This window comes from Etheostoma spectabile, chromosome 16 (genome assembly GCF_008692095.1).
Source record: "Etheostoma spectabile isolate EspeVRDwgs_2016 chromosome 16, UIUC_Espe_1.0, whole genome shotgun sequence".
In the NCBI taxonomy this organism is placed as follows: domain Eukaryota; kingdom Metazoa; phylum Chordata; class Actinopteri; order Perciformes; family Percidae; genus Etheostoma; species Etheostoma spectabile.
The window spans coordinates 23,595,892-23,614,136 of NC_045748.1; the positions used below are offsets into that span (position 1 = coordinate 23,595,892).

An 18,245-nucleotide genomic window follows, 5' to 3' on the forward strand; every position below is an offset into this window, starting at 1 on the left:
TAAACAGGAGAAAAACTAAAATAACACACCTGGCGGTCCACCCTTACTATTGAAACGAAAAGTATCAAATCTAACAATTGAACAAAAACAAAGTGTGGCCGGTTTGGAGGAGAGGAGAAGAGGAGGAGAGGAGGAAAGGAGGAGAGGAGGATGAGTAATTCCTGCTGCCCGATGACGGCCGCCATCTTGCCTCTTTAAATATCCGGCGATCCCCAGCTGCAGCCAATCACGGGCATCTCTGCTTCCACCAATTATCTCCACGCTATGGCACAGCGCTGCTTGCATGTGAAAACGCAATAAAACAAGACACATGCGCACACACAGCCAAACATGACAGCAGTCGTCACAATTTATATTCAATACTTCAGTACAATAACAGAAACGATCTGATAAATGTTGCACCATGCTTCAAACTAATGAGTTACTGATGGAAAGTTTTTTTTTTCATTTCATTACTCATTCACATACTTTTACTACTTACTTACTTTACTGGGGCTGGGTATTGAATTCAATATTTTTTGTCATTCACTAACCAATTTTCATAACCTATAGGAGTAAATCTCATCAGCGGCAGACGTCACTGAGCCAATAAGCATGCAGCTCTCTTCTACCAAGGTCTAATAATGTTTGCAATTGGCTAGTCTCTCTAGATATCCCAAAAAGAACGTTAATCTCACGATAAAAAATATTGACGCCGTTGAAATGGGTTCGCTTTAACACCGTTAATAACCGGTTTGACTGACAGTGCTACTTTTAACCAATCAGAATCATCTTGGGCGGCGTTAAATGAAGATGCCTCTGTAAAATATCCTGGGGAAGGAACTTATTCTGGTCGAACGCAAATGGTAAAAAGTAGTTTTAGTTGTGCAAGAGAAAACTCCAATTGGACAGATAGTCTAGCTAGCTGTCTGGATTTACCCTGCAGAGATCTGAGGACCAGGTAACCATAGTCCTCAGATTGGACAGATAGTCTAGCTAGCTGTCTGGATTTACCCTGCAGAGACCTGAGGACCAGGTAACCATAGTCCTCCGATTGGACAGATAGTCTAGCTAGCTGTCTGGATTTACCCTGCAGAGACCTGAGGACCAGGGAACCATAGTCCTCAGAAATCCACCGGAGGTTAAAATTACATCACAAAGAAAGAGGAAGGTGACGGACATGAACATTGTAGATACAGACTAGTGATTGGCTGTCTAACATAACGTTACAGAGGCATGCAGGGAGAACTCGATGTTACGCACAGAGACGGGCTCATGTATTAGGAGCTGGAAAAAAGATTCAAAGATTTGTTCCTTAATGTTTTAAATAAATATCAAATGTATAAATATATAATATATCAAAAAAGTATTGCAGAGGAACCGGTATCAAAGTCATGGTATTGGTATTTGTACCATCGAATATTTTTTTTAAATAACCTGCGGAAAATGTCAATGGCCTGTGTGTATATAAGATTCTTGTCTTGTCATTCACAGGTTTGTCCGATGCAGTACTGCAGTACTCGGGGTGGGGTCCATGGATGGGACTTCCGGGATGTCTTGTTTTCAGGCTACGCTCCAGACGGGGGGATGTTCATGCCCGAGAGTGTGCCTGTGCTGAGCCCAGACACCCTGAGGGGCTGGAGGGGGCTGACCTACACCCAGCTGGTGGTGGAGGTGGCCTCCCTGTTCATCCCCACTCAGCTGATCCCCAGAGAAGACCTGGAGGGTGAGCTGGTGAAATATTCACTGTTACTATTACATTTGATATTATGGAATATTTGGTTTCTATACCATAGGGAAAAATGAAAGAGGAAAACTTGCAACTTGCATTCAAAACTGGTCTAAAAAATGTAAAGTATTCAGGATTAAGACTAAGAAGAGGACTGGGCAATATGGAGAAAATCAAATATCACAATATTTTTGACCAAATACCTCGATATCTATACTACAACGATATTGTAGCGTTGATTACTGGTGCTAAATAAATATTGACACAATGAGATTTTTGATAAATAATCTTCAGTAATGTGGACATAATGACTAAGTGGGTAAAGGCTAATAATAGAACGGTTACAACTGTCTTTTATGGTCAGAAAATGACATCACTTTACTGTAATGCGGCCTTTCTCTTTGACCATGAAAAACGTTTTTCACCTTATCTCAACGTTTTCTTTGCTTTTTACAAAGTTTTTTAGGAAGTTTTTGGTATTTTAGATTTTTCTTTCATCGATTTTGACGCCTTTTCCAACATTTTTCACCCGTTTTTCAACTTCCTTTATTTCGGATGTGTAAAGAAACCTTTGAAAACGGGTCAAATTTGACCCGAAGACAACATGAGGGTTAAAACCAGGAAAAGACAACTCTTATGCCATATTACCATATTCAAAATCTAAGACGATATCTAGTCTCATTTCACAGTATCGATATAATGCCCAGCTCTACTAAGAAGGCATAAAAGTTGCAAAAAACACAGGTGCAATTTGTAAAGATTGTAAATTAACAATTGTTTTTTGGTTTGTATCCTATTGTCCACTGGCTTGATGTCTGAAAGCAGTTAAGGGCACTCTGAGAAAAGGTGACAGAACAGAATATAGTTCCCAATTGTTGAAAGGCACACCAGGATATATACATTTACTAAGAATTGCTCTGTTGACTTCGATGTATTAAGAGAAGATAGATAAGACAGAGGCACGATGAAGATGGTAGGTTCAAGCAGAAACATCTACAGGAATGAAATCAGTGTTACAAAAGTATGTCACATTGCATTACATGTCATTTAGCTGAAGTTTTTATCCAAAGCGACTTCCAATTAAGTGCTTTCAACCTTAAAGGTACAAACTCCGTACAGCAAGAAGTAAGTGCAAGTACATTAGTTTTTTTATCCATCCATCCATCCATCTTCATCCGCTTATCCGGTGTCGGGTCGCGGGGGCAGCAGCTCCAGTAGGGGACCCCAAACTTCTCTTTCCCGAGCCACATCAACCAGCTCCGACTGGGGGATCCCGAGGCGTTCCCAGGCCAGGTTGGAGATATAATCTCTCCACCTAGTCCTGGGTCTTCCCCGAGGCCTCCTCCCAGCTGGACGTGCCTGGAACACCTCCCTAGGGAGCCCCCCAGGAGGCATCCTCACCAGATGCCCGAACCACCTCAACTGGCTCCTTTCGATGCGAAGGAGCAGCAGCTCTACTCCGAGCTCCTCTCGGATGACTGAGCTTCTCACCCTATCTCTAAGGGAGACGCCAGCCACCCTCCTGAGGAAACCCATTTCCCTGGATCTCGTTCTTTCGGTCATGACTACCTTGGGGTCTTGTAGTTTTTTTATTTTCATTTTTATTTATTCCTCAGGTGCAGTTAGAAGAGTTGTGTTTTTAGCTTGCGGCGCAAGATGCGTAGGCTTTCGGCCGTCCTGATGTCAGTGGGGGGCTCAGTCCGCCATTTAGGGGCCAGGATAGCAAACAGTCAGGGGGCAGCAAGCAGGTTGGCTGATGCAGAGCAGAGGGGGCAGGCTGGGGTGTAGGGTTGGACCATGTCCTGGATAGAAGCTGGGCCTGATCTGTTCAAGGCCCTGTATGCAAGTACTAGTGTCTTACACTAGATGTGGGTGAGACACTAGTACATACATTACAAACACATTTTCAATATGTGTGTATCATTATATGCAAATTTATGATACCAATTAAAACATATTAGAGAGACTTTGTTCAGAGTTTTTACCAAATTAAATGAAACATAGTCACAACACTAATTGAAGACGTTTTACAACAAGACATGGACAACAGAACTGCAAACACCAAGCAGATGATTTTCCCTCTTTCCTCCTTTTCCCTGTGCCAGTCCTAGTGGGTGAAGCCCTGTCTGGTTTCTCAGTGCCTGAGGTGTTGAGAATCGCCCGGCTGAAGGAGGGCCTGTCAGTGCTGGAGCTCTTCCACGGAAACACCTTGGCCTTTAAGGACCTGGCTATGTCCTGCACTGTGCGCTTCCTCGTCTACTTCCTGCGAAAAGAGAACCGCAGAGCTACTGTTCTTGTAGGTAAGACTAACACCTACAGACCTCCAGACTTTTAAAACTTATGAAGTAGAAGCTTTTTTTCACTGGTTGCACTTGTGCAGCAGCATATAATTTAGGTGGACACAACAAATTTCACCTCAACTTTTGGCACAGCGATAACGCATTTCAAGCGTTACCTTTTTTTGTCAGTAATTTCGTAACACATTATCAGTGGTGAAGTGCTTTTTGTTTAAGTACCGGAGCGCACCTGTGGTTCCATTGTGGCTTGTTTGGAGTAGAGATCGACCGAGGCCGATACCGATTATGTAAGGGATTCAATAAATAAAATTGAATTGAATTCACTTAACTGAACTACAGCACAAATAATCAGATTACTGCATTGGTGGCAGCTTGAAAACATTTCTTCTTAAATAGCACATTTTACTTTAGACTGCTATGAGTACACCAGTTTTGGGTGAGATTTCAGGCTGGGAATGGTGTGTGAGGGTTGTGTATGTCTTTGCTGCAGTAGAGATTAATGCAGTGCTATAGAGGTGGAGAGGGGTGATGGGTTAACAGTCCATAAGCCAAACAAAAGGCTCTCACTGAGTGACAAGAAACCTTTACACCCTAAAAGTTGCCGGCAGTAGTCTTTCCTTTTAGGAAGAAACCTGGCACAGACCCAGGCTCCTGGTAGGCGGTGTCTGAAGGGCCTGGTTGGGGGTGTAATGAATAGTCATTTTCAGACCACATTTGGAGGTGATCTGGGTCGTGTATGGACACATTACTTCAGCCGTGTGTACACCAATGTGTCCTGGGCCACATTGAAGGACTGCTTATTCAACTCACGTCCTCAACTTTCTCAAATCGCATAAGCTGGCTTGGTCCACACCGCTCACATTTCTTTTCCCTCTAGTTTCTCTTTAGCAAGCTGTTTTAAAGGTATTAAACATTGCCTGCCCCGGAGCAAAAGGCACTAAAACTATACAAAGTCTCATAGATAGTATCATAGATTATAAATGTAATGAATCTGGGTTTCCCCTCCAGGTACGTCAGGAGACACAGGTGGATCGGCCATCCAGAGCGCCAAAGGTCTCAGTGGGTTGGATGTGGTGGTTACTTACCCCCGAGGACGCATCACTCCAGTCCAAGAGAAACACATGATCACCTGCCTGGAGGACAATGTCCATGTGTTTGCAGGTAAATTAAAAGAGGCCAAGGGACTTATGGCTGATCTTTCACAATACAACAATCAAAATCAAAGCTAGTGTGTGTTTTTACCTTTGTAGCAGACGGCAGCTCAGATGACATAGATCAGCCTCTGCGCTGTCTTTTTGCCGACCAGGAGCTGGTCAGGTCTCACGGTCTGATGAGCCTCAACTCAGTCAACTGGTCTAGAGTCATGATCCAGCTCGCCCACTTCTTCTATGCTTACCTGGAGCTCAGTGGTATGGAGCAGGCAGAGAGCGACGGGGACCTGCCTGAGCTGGAGGTGGTAGTGCCCACTGGAGGGGCGGGAAACATTGCAGGTGGGTTGAATACACGCTCCAAAGGGGAACTATTATATAGCATTTTTAAGTTCATACTTATATATTGTGTTTGTACTAGGACATGTTTACATGCTTTAATGTTCAAAAAGTATTTTTCTCATCGTGCCCATGGCTGCTGCACCTGTATTCATCCTCTGTTGGAGCGCCTGTGTCTTTAAGCCTTCCTCCTGAGAAAGCCCAGTATGCTCTGAATGGCCAGCGTGTTTCCTGGAATCTCCGCTCCGCTGTTGTTTAGTTGCAGGGAGAACTACTGCGATGGAGTATATGGCAGGACTTTGTACTGTGTAAAATCACCCAAAGTCTTCTAAACCAAATGTTCCACAACCCAGCAGCAATGCGACCCGAAATTGGGGCGATTTTAACAACATTGGCAGCTAAGATGACATCTTTAACTGCACTTGGCTACATGTGACACTGTTAACACCACAGTAGCTTAAAAAAGTTGTTCCTGCCTGGAGCAGATGACCAATCCCATGTCCCATAAAAGACCGGTTAAGTGTTACGTGACATCTAGTCTATATCCTTGATGTTTAACTTCCTGCAGGAAATTCTGCCGGATGCATGTATCCCGATGTCCGTTTCCTTCCGCTTTCTCCGTCTTGGTGTTCTAAACTCCGGTGGATTTGTGAGGACTATGGTTAACTGCTCCTCTAATCTCTGCACGGTAAATTGAGACAGCTAGCTAGCTTTTTTTTCAGTGGCTCCGTACGGAGCTTACCACTGCCTATTACGATTGTGATTGGTTTTAAGAAATGCCAATAAACCAGAGCGCCATCACGGAATGCTGTGTGGACTAGCCAGACCTTCCTTTGCTTCGCAGCGTGACAATGGTCTCGCAAAGCAGTCCACTCTAGCTATGTTTCTATGTTTCCATCCACACGTTTTTATCCAAATTAAGTGATATCACATGAAAAATGCCTTATGGAAGTCCATTACATAGAAATCAGTCCACAGGCAACCGGGAAAGTCAAGGAAGATCTGTCTTTTAAATAATTAATACCTGTTTTGGACAAATAATGTGGGAAGGTTTAAAAGGACAAAGTGACAAGAAAAGGGACAATTCTGGAAAAGGTGGACGGCAATGAACATAAAACAAGTTTTTGTGTTGTCTTTTTCATCAACGATACGTGTTGATATCACCAAAGTCTGCATTTTATGACAGCGGTGCTATGAAGGGAATGAGATTGGTTCATGAGATTGGCCCCGATTTACAGTTAGATCAATTATCAAAATTGAGCAACTAAGTTATTGACTAATTGTTATAGCATTAAAGTCTGCAATTTAATTTTCTTGTAGACAACATGTTCACATCCAAGGACTTCTGTCTTATCTTTGATCTGTGTAATGTAATACAGTCATTTATCATGATAGCAGCACAGTCATTTTTCATGAAAGCAGCAAAGGCATCGTTTTTTTCCAAATTATGATAACCTGTCTGTCTGTCTGTCTGTCTGTCTGTCTGTCTGTCTGTCTCAGCTGGCTACATTGTAAAGCAGATGGGATTGCCCCTGAAGCTGGTGGCCATGGTGAATTCTAATGACATCTTGCACAGGACGGTAACCAGCGGGGACTTTTCCATGGCAGCTAATGTCACTCAAACTTTGGCCCCTGCCATCGACATCCAGGTAACACGGCTACACAGGTTATAGTTACAACTGCTCATATCAACGAGCTGTCAGTCTGAAGATTACTTTTGATAAGATCATGATATTATTGTGTGTTCATCCACACATGGTTTGAAAATGTTATCATTCATTTATTTATTTAAATTCTAATGTTTAGGAGCCGCTATATGCTTCAAATATTGAGAGTCCACAAGCAAATGAACATGTTCAGAACATTTCATGGCAATTTTCCTATTATATATCATAAAACATGTATTTTTTGAAAGATTTACAAATAGACCCTATGGTGGTCAATTTAAATTGCATTCAGTGTCTAAAAATGACAGGGACTGAGGAGCACAAATTGTATCAGGACCATGCTGCCGTGAGCACATTAGATGGGGGGGGGTGGAACTTAGGAAAGGCCAGAGGGTCACCCAAAAACATTAGGATTTACCGGGACAATAAATATTATGATATTAGATGGCATTCGGACCAGTGGTTGTTATGGTATGGACCTGTTATGGAACTGTTGGGCAGACTCATGCATTCACATTGCCTTCCACACAGTTTGGCGCAAAGTAATTCATTTAAAAATCCACAGCAGCACCGCTAAGATTCTAGTACGCACAAGAACCTCAGTAAGACACAGCAACACATAGTAACACACACGCACACAGTCTCACACACTTTTCATCGTTTCACACATGGTCAAAATAAGCCAACTAATATATACGAGTGCTTTATAACTGATTCGGTGATCCGTTTTTTCACAGTTCTTGTTTACACAATGGGGGTGTACATAAAAAATTGTTTCACATTCGTATCGCGATTTAAGCTCTACAGATTCAAAGTCCATAGTTCCAAAAATCAAACATATACAGTAGATATTTTTCCCGTTTTGTAATGGCGTATATACAATCACATGGGAAAAGTAACTACATTTACATACTGTGAATTGTTTTTTTAATTGAGAATCGAAAATCAAGTTTGAATCTAATCTTGAGCCTAAATATTGATATCGAATCGTGACAATTTCTGAATCATGCACCCCTATTACACCCGCTCGCTGTAAGGTTTCACTACAAGTCAGAGACAAAAGTACAGTTTTCAAAACCAATCGTTTATTAAAGCACTCGAAACAGTGCCGAGTAAACTTCCAGATGGGTCACAACGTGTCTCAGAAAACAGCACTGTCACTCCCCAATAAAACAACAACCCTGGCAACAACAGAGACAACAACAGAGATACATAAACAAATAATGTACGCACGGTGTGTACAGGATCACGGCTGCCGGCGGTACTGTGTGTACTGGTTGTATTTACATGTTTGGTCATTCAGGATACTGTGTCACAGTGTTGGATTTCTGGCCTGTAGGACCCGTACAACATGGAGCGAGTGTTCTGGCTGCTGCTAGGCAGAGATGGAGCTTCAGTGAAGAACATGATGGAGGAGTTTCAACAATCACATAGACACTCTCTGCAGGAAAACAACCGCAAGCTAGTACCAACCATTCAACATTTACTGCACCTGCTGTATACTTTCAGGCATGCTAATCTTCTATGTGTAGTAGAACGAGAACCCCCATCTACTGAGCTAATACTTTTTATGATCTGTCCCTCCGTTTTATTTCTAGTTGTCCCAAGTTTTATCCACTGGAACAGTGACTGACGAAGGGATCCTGGAGACCATGAGGAGATGCTGGGAGGAGAACCAGTATGTCCTGTGTCCTCACACCGCTGTGGCTGTATGGCATCACTACCACTGTTCTCACAGCCCCAGGCTCAACAGGTCAATCATACTGTGTTCATCTATTTAGCCCAATGGTCTTCAACGTTTTTTAAACCAAGGACCCCTGAAGTTAAAGAGAGACGGAGCAGGAACCCCCTACTACATATATTGTATAAAATTATATTGTATATTAAACTAGGGCTACAATAATGGGTTGGGGGCGGCCTAAAGCCTTTATACAATTTTAGTGCATAGAGTACTAAGCTGTTAAAATAATAATTGTTGGCATGATTTTAAAAATCAGCTTTCAATGTTACACATACATGTTGCACAGTTAATCTTTAGGATTGGATGTATCTAAATGACTACCTTACCTTTTTAAAAAAAAAAAGTTTCCAAAATTAACAATAACTTGGAGGCCCGCCTGCACTGACTCTGAGAAAGAGAACTTTGCACATATCCTTAATTAGAACATTTGGAAAACACACAATCCAATTTTTCAACTATTGCAATTACACCAGGAAAAACCCTTTTTGAGGTGCACAATCTCTACCTCCAACATTGCCAAAAGACAATGAACCCAATTCTACACAAAATAAGACAGTATAAGTTATCAAAACTTGAATAAATATAGTCATAAATGTGCCAAAATGACATATACAATCACATATGTAAAAAATAGAACAAGAGCAGAGTGCAACAATATTATAAAACATTAGGAATAATAAATAAAATATTGAATACATATTCTTAATAGCAAATTTCTAATGAAGAAATCCTTCATTAGAAACATTTGAAAAACACACTTAAGAGAATCCAGTTATTTAACTATTGCAATTACAAGGAGGCATTTCGTTGGTTCTTTCAAAATGGACCGCAAGCCTTTGTCTGGTGGGTGCTTTTTACAGGATTACAGCAGCTACAGATTTTTTTTTGCTTCTTTTTTTTAGAGCCCATAAGTTAATTATTTAATTTGCTGTTGGGATGCAAGGGCCATTTCGAACAATATATAAAAAGTGTACAATGGAACTAGATACTAACCCTGCCTTTTAAAATGAACAGATGGAAACTGGCAAAAGGACCCAAAAAAAAGAAAAGCGCCTATTTGAAAAGCTCCAAAACACAAGTAATTATTAAATATGTAATATAAAGAACTCGTCTTAACCCAGTGAGTTTACAAGAGAGACTTGCAGTCACTCTAAGAGTCCTGGCATCCGGTTGTCCGCAAACTCATCCATCCTTCCTGTTTCCTTTTTGTTGCGCGGCAATGAAAAAAATAGAGTGGTGCGCGCCTTCAGTTCGCACACTCAAAATCCTGGAGCGCCACCAAGATCTTGGTCATTCTGACGTCACATTTGCGCACGCCAGCTCGGCGGCGGCGACTGTTAAAAGGCCTTTAGGCACAGCAGTGTTATAAGCTAAATGCTAACACCATCGTGCTAATATGCTCACAGATTTTTACCATGGTCCCTGGATTTAATATGTTAGCACACTAGCAAAAAACAAACACATTACGACAAAGTCGGTCTTTGCTCAACTTACTGAAAGGTAAGGAAAGGTCTTATCCAGTTTTCTAAGTAATTATTTAACCTTTTTTTGCAGGTGTTACATTGCAACAGCATCTCCAGCCAAGTTTCAGGCAGCAGTGCAGAAGGCTGGCCTGACCTTTGACCTACCTGAGGCAGTGCTGGCGTTGGACAAGTTGGCCATCCGTTACGAGAACCTGGAGAGGAGCCATAACTGGTGCAAGGACTGGGAAGACAGACTGAGAGAGAAAATCCAGTCTGTGAGTTCAGCAAGGAAAAGCAGAGGGACTTATTACATCTGATTAGGAAAGATTAAACTTTGCTTCAAACACAATTACCAATTTCCCTGAGGGGATCAATAAAGTATTCAGATTCCAAAAACCTGATTGGCCATGAAACTGTAAAGTCAGGTGACTTCGGCAGCTTGTCCTTGATCTATGTACTTCCTTATCTTCTACAATGATGTCATGAACCACAAACCAATCAACTTTTCACAATGTTCAGTCTTCCTTCCACAACTGTAAATGAACGCTGAATAAAATAAAACTGAGTTGAATTGCCTCAAAAACAAAAATCAATTTAATTGCACACATCTGAGACCTACCATTCAAAAGTTAGGTTTCCATAACTGACTGATATATTTACCTTTCAGGAATACAGCTGTTGTACTTAACCATAAACGATAATGTTCTACATCCACCACCTGGAACCATCAAGGAAAAGATAAATGGAAGGTGAATAAAAATGTTTTAGGTATCTGAAAGATAAGTCAGTGGAGGGACCTATACATATACCTATATAGCTGGACCTATACACAATGTTTGGTTTCATTGTCATTCCAACCATATCCATATAAGAACACATAGACCGCAGAAATAGGTGTAGTTCCCCTTATGAGCAGGGCAGACAAAGCATATAAACATCAGACAAAATCAGGAATGGAACACACATGGTTGCCCCGTCTCTGTCCCACAAAAGTCTATCAAAAAGGGATAAAAGTTTGGATGATATGGTGATAGCAATTATGGGCAAATGGTGTTTATTTTCCTCTAGAAGGGCAGCTCAAGCACAGAGGGAAGTTTCTCAGGTAACTATAGCCCTGCCTTGTGCACTTAAGATTAAATACTTTGGATGTAAAATATTAATTTGTAGTAACCCCATCAATCAAATATGCAATATTTACCTCTGAAATGTAGTGGAGTAAAAGTATAAAGCAGCAGAAAACAGAAATACTCAAGGAAATGATGTGCCTTAAATTGTACCTTTATTGTATCTTAAGTGGAGTACTTAGTTACTTTCTACCACTGCTACCATCAATATTAGTAGAAACGTATGGGCTTAGTTTTCTATGACACGTCAAAATGTCTGCTGTGAATAAGGTAGGTTGTGTATAAATGTATGTGTAAATTATACTGTAAATAACGCAATGGTAACAATGCAAAAAAGCAACATGTTAGGTTGCTTAAATGTGAGGTGAAGTCGTAGATTTGGACAAAGGACAAGAAGGTCCAGTGATTTAAAGGGCAATTGCTGTTGACTATAGTTATCTACAGTGCCAGTGTATATATATATATATATATATATATATAATTATACAGTATATATATATATATATATATATATATATATATATATATATATATACTGTGTGTATATATAAGGTCTATTCTTAGGGTGATGCCATAGTTCATATGGCTCGTCAGACAGTACTGTAGGTTGCTGGTTATACTGTCTTTTTAACTCGATGCCTAAATGCAACACCACATCCGAGATGCATACCGGTATACTGTCGATGTACATCACATTTCAGGAGTTGTATTGTAATACATTAAATAAACTTAAATTGTTGTAAGGATATGTTTTAAATGGTTTTGGGTTCTAGTACAAATATATGTGAATGAGATATGCAAAAAAACAACAACAAGGAAGGAAGGAAGGCTAACGTTGGCCATTGATCCCAAAACCACAATCCGGGTTTTCCGAGGAGCCTTGAATGTAGCACAAGGTTTGACAGCTGGACAGCCCAACATGGCGGCTGCTAGCTAGAGCATCAAGTCAACACCTTCGTCTTTTAATATTTGTGCCTGCTGTCAGGAAATAACCAGGGTAGGAAGGGTTTTACAGAGAGAGAGAGACAGGTTATCGTCTATTTGTCGTATTTCCTGTTTTTTTTTTTTATCCAGCCATTGTCCGGAATGTGAAAGTGGTTTGAGGTGCCACAGTAGACGGAAGACAGGGGTTAAGTGACACAACAACAGTGGACCGAGGGCGGACAGTTTCGGCTTGGTTTCTTCCACCCCCTTCCGATATGTTACACAGGTAAGACACGGTTCAACCCCATTACCCACTATATCTGTACTCGCTCATTTCTGTGTGTTTCAGCGCTGTGTCATTTACGGAGGTGTATAACTGTTAGCTAACGCACCGCGCTTGGCCCAATTTAAATGGCACTCAGAGAAAATTAAGGAGAGAGTACCTGGTTGTTGTGATAACATATCATACTGTGTTGTACTCCTCTAGAAGAAAAACTACTTTGTACATTAGCACTGGACACTCAACCAGACTATGAAGCTGTTCTGGCCCTTATGCCTATTTGCTAAAATGTGCTCTAGTAATAATATACTGTGCTTTAAAAAAAAAAAAAAAATATATATATATATATATATATATATATATATATATATATATATATATATATATATTTAGAGGAAGTACTTGTATTTGTTATTTAAAATAAACAGCCAGCTATTGCCTTTCTAAGCGTCCTTTAGTTCGTCTATAGTGACCTGTACACAACCAAATTATGACTCCACCCATGTGTGATTCTTTGTTCATAATCTCTCTTACTCCCATAGGATTACTCACATCAGCACTATCCAAGGAGTGTTAAACATTAATAGTACATTGTTAGACAGTAGGAAAACAGTGGGATCTACCAATGACATGGGAATAGTTTAAAAGCAATACTCTTTCTAGGGATTGCCATTGTAGTAGTAGATAGTAACTTTATTGTCCCCGTGGGGCAGTTGGGTTTGCGGCTGTTGCCAGGCACTTTGACAAGACATCAGACATATGATACAAACAAATAGTCCACACATCAGACACCAAGTCAGACATAACATGCATCACACACTACAGTACACTACACAGCCTTGGGTATGACCATGCCAGTTGGACATCTAGCTCATTGACTGATTTAAGGATTTTATGGCTTGTGGATCTGTTCTTGGTCATTAGGGGTTGGCATGACGCATAGATGGCAGTAGTTTAAAATGAGATGCCAGGGGGGGGGTGCGGTCACGTACAATGTCATTGGCCTTTCTCAACCACTCTGTCTTTGTTCAATGCTCGGTAATGTTATCCCAAGTAACTTGCTGACAGACTGTTTTTGTGATTGTCTTTTTCTGTGGCTCAGTGGCATTTCCGAACCAGCGAACTATACAGCAAGTTAAGACATTTTCAATAAAAGCAGTATAAGACATTTGGCGCATTTTTTAATTGATATCAAAAACAAGCAGTTTCTTTTAAAAAGTACGTTATTATTATCTGTGTCTTAGTGTCCCATTTAAGCCTGTTGTCCAGTACAATGCCATGGTATTTGTAGTTTGTAACAACCTGAATAGCCTCCCCTGTGATAAAAGTGTCAGTGGATTGCTGTGACCTTCTAAAATCTATGGCCATTTCTTTGGTCTTATTGGTATTTAAAATTGAGTGTGACTTATTGCACCATTCTAAAAAGGAGTCTAAAACTGGCCCATGATCTACCTCCCTATCCTGTAGCAGACTCACTAGAGCTGTGTCATCAGCATATTTAATACAGCAAATTTGTGTATGGAATAAATAGTGAAGGAGATAGAACACATCCTTGTGGATAGCTTGTGGATGTTGTCATCTCATCAGACAGAGATGAGCCCACTCTGACCCACTGGACTCTACCTGTAAGAAAGTCCATGATCCAATAAATAATACCAGTATTAAGAGAGAATTCACTGGCTAAAATGTCTGCAAACATCTTAGGTTGCATGGTATTAAAAGCAGATGAAAAGTCCACAAATAGAATCTTAGCATGAGTCTTTGGTTTCTCAAGATGAGTGTGCAAAAAGTGCATTAATGTCAGATTTGCATCATCCACCCCCCTAAGGCTTGATAAGCGAATTGAAGGGGGGTCCATTAGATGGTGGGTTTGGGATACAATGTACTTCTTTACCCAGGAACTTCATGACCAGTGATGTCAGCGCTATTGGTCAAAAGTCATTGGACTCTGTGGGTCTTGGCAGTTTTGGCATGGGTACAATTGTTGATTGCTGGGCAAGATATCGATATTGATATAGTGATATGAGACCAAATATTGTCTGAGATTTTGGATATCATAAAATGGCATAAGTGTTGTCTTTTCCTGGTTTTAAAGGCTCCATTACAGTAAAGTTATGTCACGTTATGAACTTACCAGACTGTTGTAACTATTATATTATTTGCCTTTACCCACTCTTTATATCCACATAACTGACGATTATTTATCAAAAATCTCATTGTGTAAATATTTTTAAAAGCACCAGTAGTCAACACTAAGTCGATACCAAGGTATTTGGTCAAAAATATTGGGATTTTCTCCATACCGCCCAGGCCTAATTACAGTGACTTAAAAAGGTGAAAGACATCCGATTGACTGATGTTTAGGACAGGTGCGGGGGGTGGAGGGGCAGCATGATGCCAGCCCCAGCATCGCTGCCGTTCTCAAAGGGACAAAAAAAGCTGTTTAGCTGGTTTGCCCATTCCAGTCCCTCACCTCCAGACAGGTTCAGGGTAAGGTTTCCGTCCACCCATTGGTCATGGTCTTGATCCCCTGCCGTGCCTCATGGGAGTTGCCTCACCAACCCTTACCAGGGTTGCCTCAATCTTCTGTCTGTAACCGTACTTATCTAGCTGCATTTGTCTTTTAATCTGTCTGTGTATGTCCCTTTTGGCGGTGTCATCCTGATCCCAGTGTGCTTTTTTCTTTTCAATTATAAATCCAGGGCTTGTCATTTGGAAAGATTTTAGTGGTTTTTATGGGTGTCACTGTGTCTACACAGAAATTTATGTAGTCAGATATTGTTTCTACCTGTTCCTTTATATCAGGGCATTTAAAATTATCCCAGTTTGTGCAATCAAAACAACCCTGCAGGGCCATAATGCTGTCATTATTCCATACTTTAACTGAGCGTTCATGGTGCTTCTCCCTATGAAGGACCCTCTGATATGTAGGTCGGAGGTAAACCACATTGTGGTCAGATGCTCCTAGTGGTAGGAGCAATGATGAGGAGTAGGCGTCTTTGATAGTTCCATAACAAAGGTCTAAAACCTTATATTTCCTGGAGGGATAGTCCACATACTGATAATATGTGCGCAAATCAAGCTTGTGGGAGAGATTTAAAAAAGTGTTCAGTGCCAAAGTTTGTCAAAGTTTGCCTTTGGATGTATGTGTATGACAATAAAAAATATCTAAGAAAACTCTCTGGGCAGATAGGAGAGCCGAAGGGAGACGCACAGCAGTTCACAAACAAAGGGTACACAAACTCTCTCGACTCTCACCACCACTGTACGACACTCGTCCCGGATGAGTAGACAGACCCCGCCCCCACAGGACTTCCTAGTGATTGTAGGGACCCGCTCAGTCCTGAACACAGAAGCCAAGGGGTCCCAGCTCGTTGGACAGGATGTTGTTGTCCAACAATGTCTCTGTGATAGCATTTAGGTCGTTTTCTCCCATGAAAAGGGAGAAAGAGGGGAAAATGACTTGCAGGAAACCTCGCAGGCCGGAATTGAACCCACAACCTCGGCATCTAGGACTGAGCCTCTATATGTGGGCGCTCGCTCCATCACTAGGCACCCAGATGTTTTGACATTGGCTTATATGATTTATTTAAAAAAAACAAAAACAGATTTCTATCTATTGACTCCTGTTTCAGCCCTACTGCCATCTTTAGCTAATATTATGGATTACCATACCTTTCAATTACATAGCTACTTTATTTGTGACCTTTATTTTAAGCTGACAGTTACATTCATACACAAATTACAAAACAAAACATTACAAATGCTACACACACACCAACACGAGAGGTTAAAACTACACAGTAAAAAAAAAAAAAAATCATTTTTGAAGCATATACCTCTGTTTTGTCTGCTTTTCGGTCTCCCCCAAACACGAAAATAAACCAGCAAAGCAGTGAAGTGCCTGCAGACCTTCCACAGATTATGCCTGTTACAGCTGTCCCACACACACACACACACACACACACACACACACACACACACACACACACTCTCTCACTCTTTCTCTTTCTTGCTCTCTCTCTCTCTCTGTCTGTGGCATCTGGGTGCATTCCACAGTTGAATACCAAACATGCTACAGGTTCCTATGAATGGCCTGTTTAGAGAAAGAAAGTCCTGTGGCCCTTGAGATGTACTTTCTATCCATATCTGTGGTACCTGAAATATAAGTGACACATCCTTGCTTTTTTTCTTCTAGCTGTGTCGGCATGACTAAGTGTCCCCTCTGACTGTACTGTCAGCTGAACGTCAAAGGCTAATTGGCACGGGTGGGCAACTCATAACTTAAATAATTCTTCTAAAAAGCAGTGAGGAAGACCTTACCCACTGAAAGACGCTACCCATCTCATTAGTAGGAAGAATAGCTGCTGTCAAAATGATCATACTGTCAAAATGAAACAATATCTTTGCACTGTACATGGGGTTTAAAATTATAGATTCCATTTTTAAACTATTAGCAAACCACCTCCAATATATTACAACATGGCTCCAAACACCCATGGATGGATATAGAACAATATGAATGTCAGGTATTATCATTATTAGGGCTGCACGATTATAGCCAAAATGATAACCACGATTATTTTGATCAATATTGAGATTAATTATCACGATTATTTGTTGATTTAACCAAAACAAATCTTATAGTCACATAGGCTATTTATAACTGCTATCACATCTATATTGTGCTACATTCTTCTGTCTTAAGTTGTATAATGTATATACACATACAGCTGCAACACATGTAAATGAAAATTAGCTATCTGAAATAAATAGAATACAATGTATTTAAAAACAAAAAATGTATCTCTGAGAAAGCTGCTCCACTTGTTTTCAACAATAACTGATTAAAAGAGCTAGGGAGAGAGGGAGTGGGATGGACATGTATGCTACTCACAGAGAGACGGCTGACTCATTATGAATAGGTCCATCCCCGGTCGAATGGCAGTCCGTGGAGTTACACACGTGGTGTGTGTATGAAATGTCTGTATCGTCACTGCGCTGCATTTTTATGAATTATGATATTCTGGCCATGGATCATATCGCTCGCCCAGGTCAACCAGGCTCCGTCTCACACGCTGTTACTCTACCAACTGAAGTTAGTTGCATTAAATAACTTCTTCTGCGTTTTTTGCCGTGGCGGCCAGAGTTACCAGCGGAAACACTGGTATAAATACAGGTTTGCCTCTCATGCTTAACAATATACAGATGTGTTAATAATAATTAAAACTGTGGACAAATGTCAAAAATGTGGACTGTCGCCGCAGTGTCTCTCCATGTTGCTGGGAGCCGTGTGTGAGTGAATGAGGGCGGGGGTGCGCGGAGAGTACGAGGAGAGATCCAAACACAGGCACGTCTTTACAGAAGAAATGGGTCATGTAACGCAACATTAAACCATATCAATATCAATATTCATTTTGTGGAGAGGCAGTGAATGCTAGAACAGTAGGTGCCCTGGTGCGACATAGAGTAAAAATGTTAGTCGCACCCTAGAGCCCTGTGAGCTAACCGACGCTAACTAGCACTGGTCACTGCTGTTGTCTGAAAAACAACA

The 18,245-nt window shown here is 41.0% G+C and overlaps 2 protein-coding genes and 1 long non-coding RNA gene across 6 annotated transcripts in view; 2 read left to right on the top strand and 1 right to left on the bottom strand.

Annotated features, from left to right (window-relative positions):
- Nucleotides 1-10,931, top strand: part of thnsl2 (threonine synthase-like 2) — a 13,433-nt gene extending 2,502 nt beyond the window's left edge. The window contains exons 2-9 of one of the 3 annotated variants that reach the window (XM_032539244.1): nt 1,474-1,705; nt 3,814-4,008; nt 5,014-5,166; nt 5,259-5,495; nt 6,993-7,141; nt 8,499-8,624; nt 8,758-8,912; nt 10,455-10,931. In XM_032539244.1, coding sequence (XP_032395135.1) covers nt 1,483-1,705; nt 3,814-4,008; nt 5,014-5,166; nt 5,259-5,495; nt 6,993-7,141; nt 8,499-8,624; nt 8,758-8,912; nt 10,455-10,680 — 1,464 coding nt within the window. In that variant the 5' untranslated portion in view covers nt 1,474-1,482 and the 3' untranslated portion in view covers nt 10,681-10,931. Of the gene's footprint in view, nt 1-1,471; nt 1,706-3,813; nt 4,009-5,013; nt 5,167-5,255; nt 5,496-6,992; nt 7,142-8,498; nt 8,625-8,757; nt 8,913-10,454 lie in introns of all 3 variants that reach the window. The other 2 variants (XM_032539242.1, XM_032539243.1) reach the window with 2 other exon arrangements.
- The window catches only part of LOC116704073 (uncharacterized), a 19,967-nt gene extending 3,491 nt beyond the window's left edge, over nt 1-16,476 (bottom strand). Inside the window, exons 1-2 of the long non-coding RNA XR_004335579.1 lie at nt 16,466-16,476; nt 2,013-2,019 (exon numbers count right to left, since the gene is read on the bottom strand). This is a non-coding gene — a long non-coding RNA (uncharacterized LOC116704073). The remainder of the gene's footprint in view (nt 1-2,012; nt 2,020-16,465) is intronic.
- dqx1 (DEAQ box RNA-dependent ATPase 1) overlaps nt 12,349-18,245 on the top strand; it is a 39,291-nt gene continuing 33,394 nt past the window's right edge. For both annotated transcript variants that reach the window (XR_004335572.1, XM_032539230.1), the window contains exon 1: nt 12,349-12,697. The gene's annotated coding sequence lies outside the window, so the exon portion shown is untranslated. The remainder of the gene's footprint in view (nt 12,698-18,245) is intronic.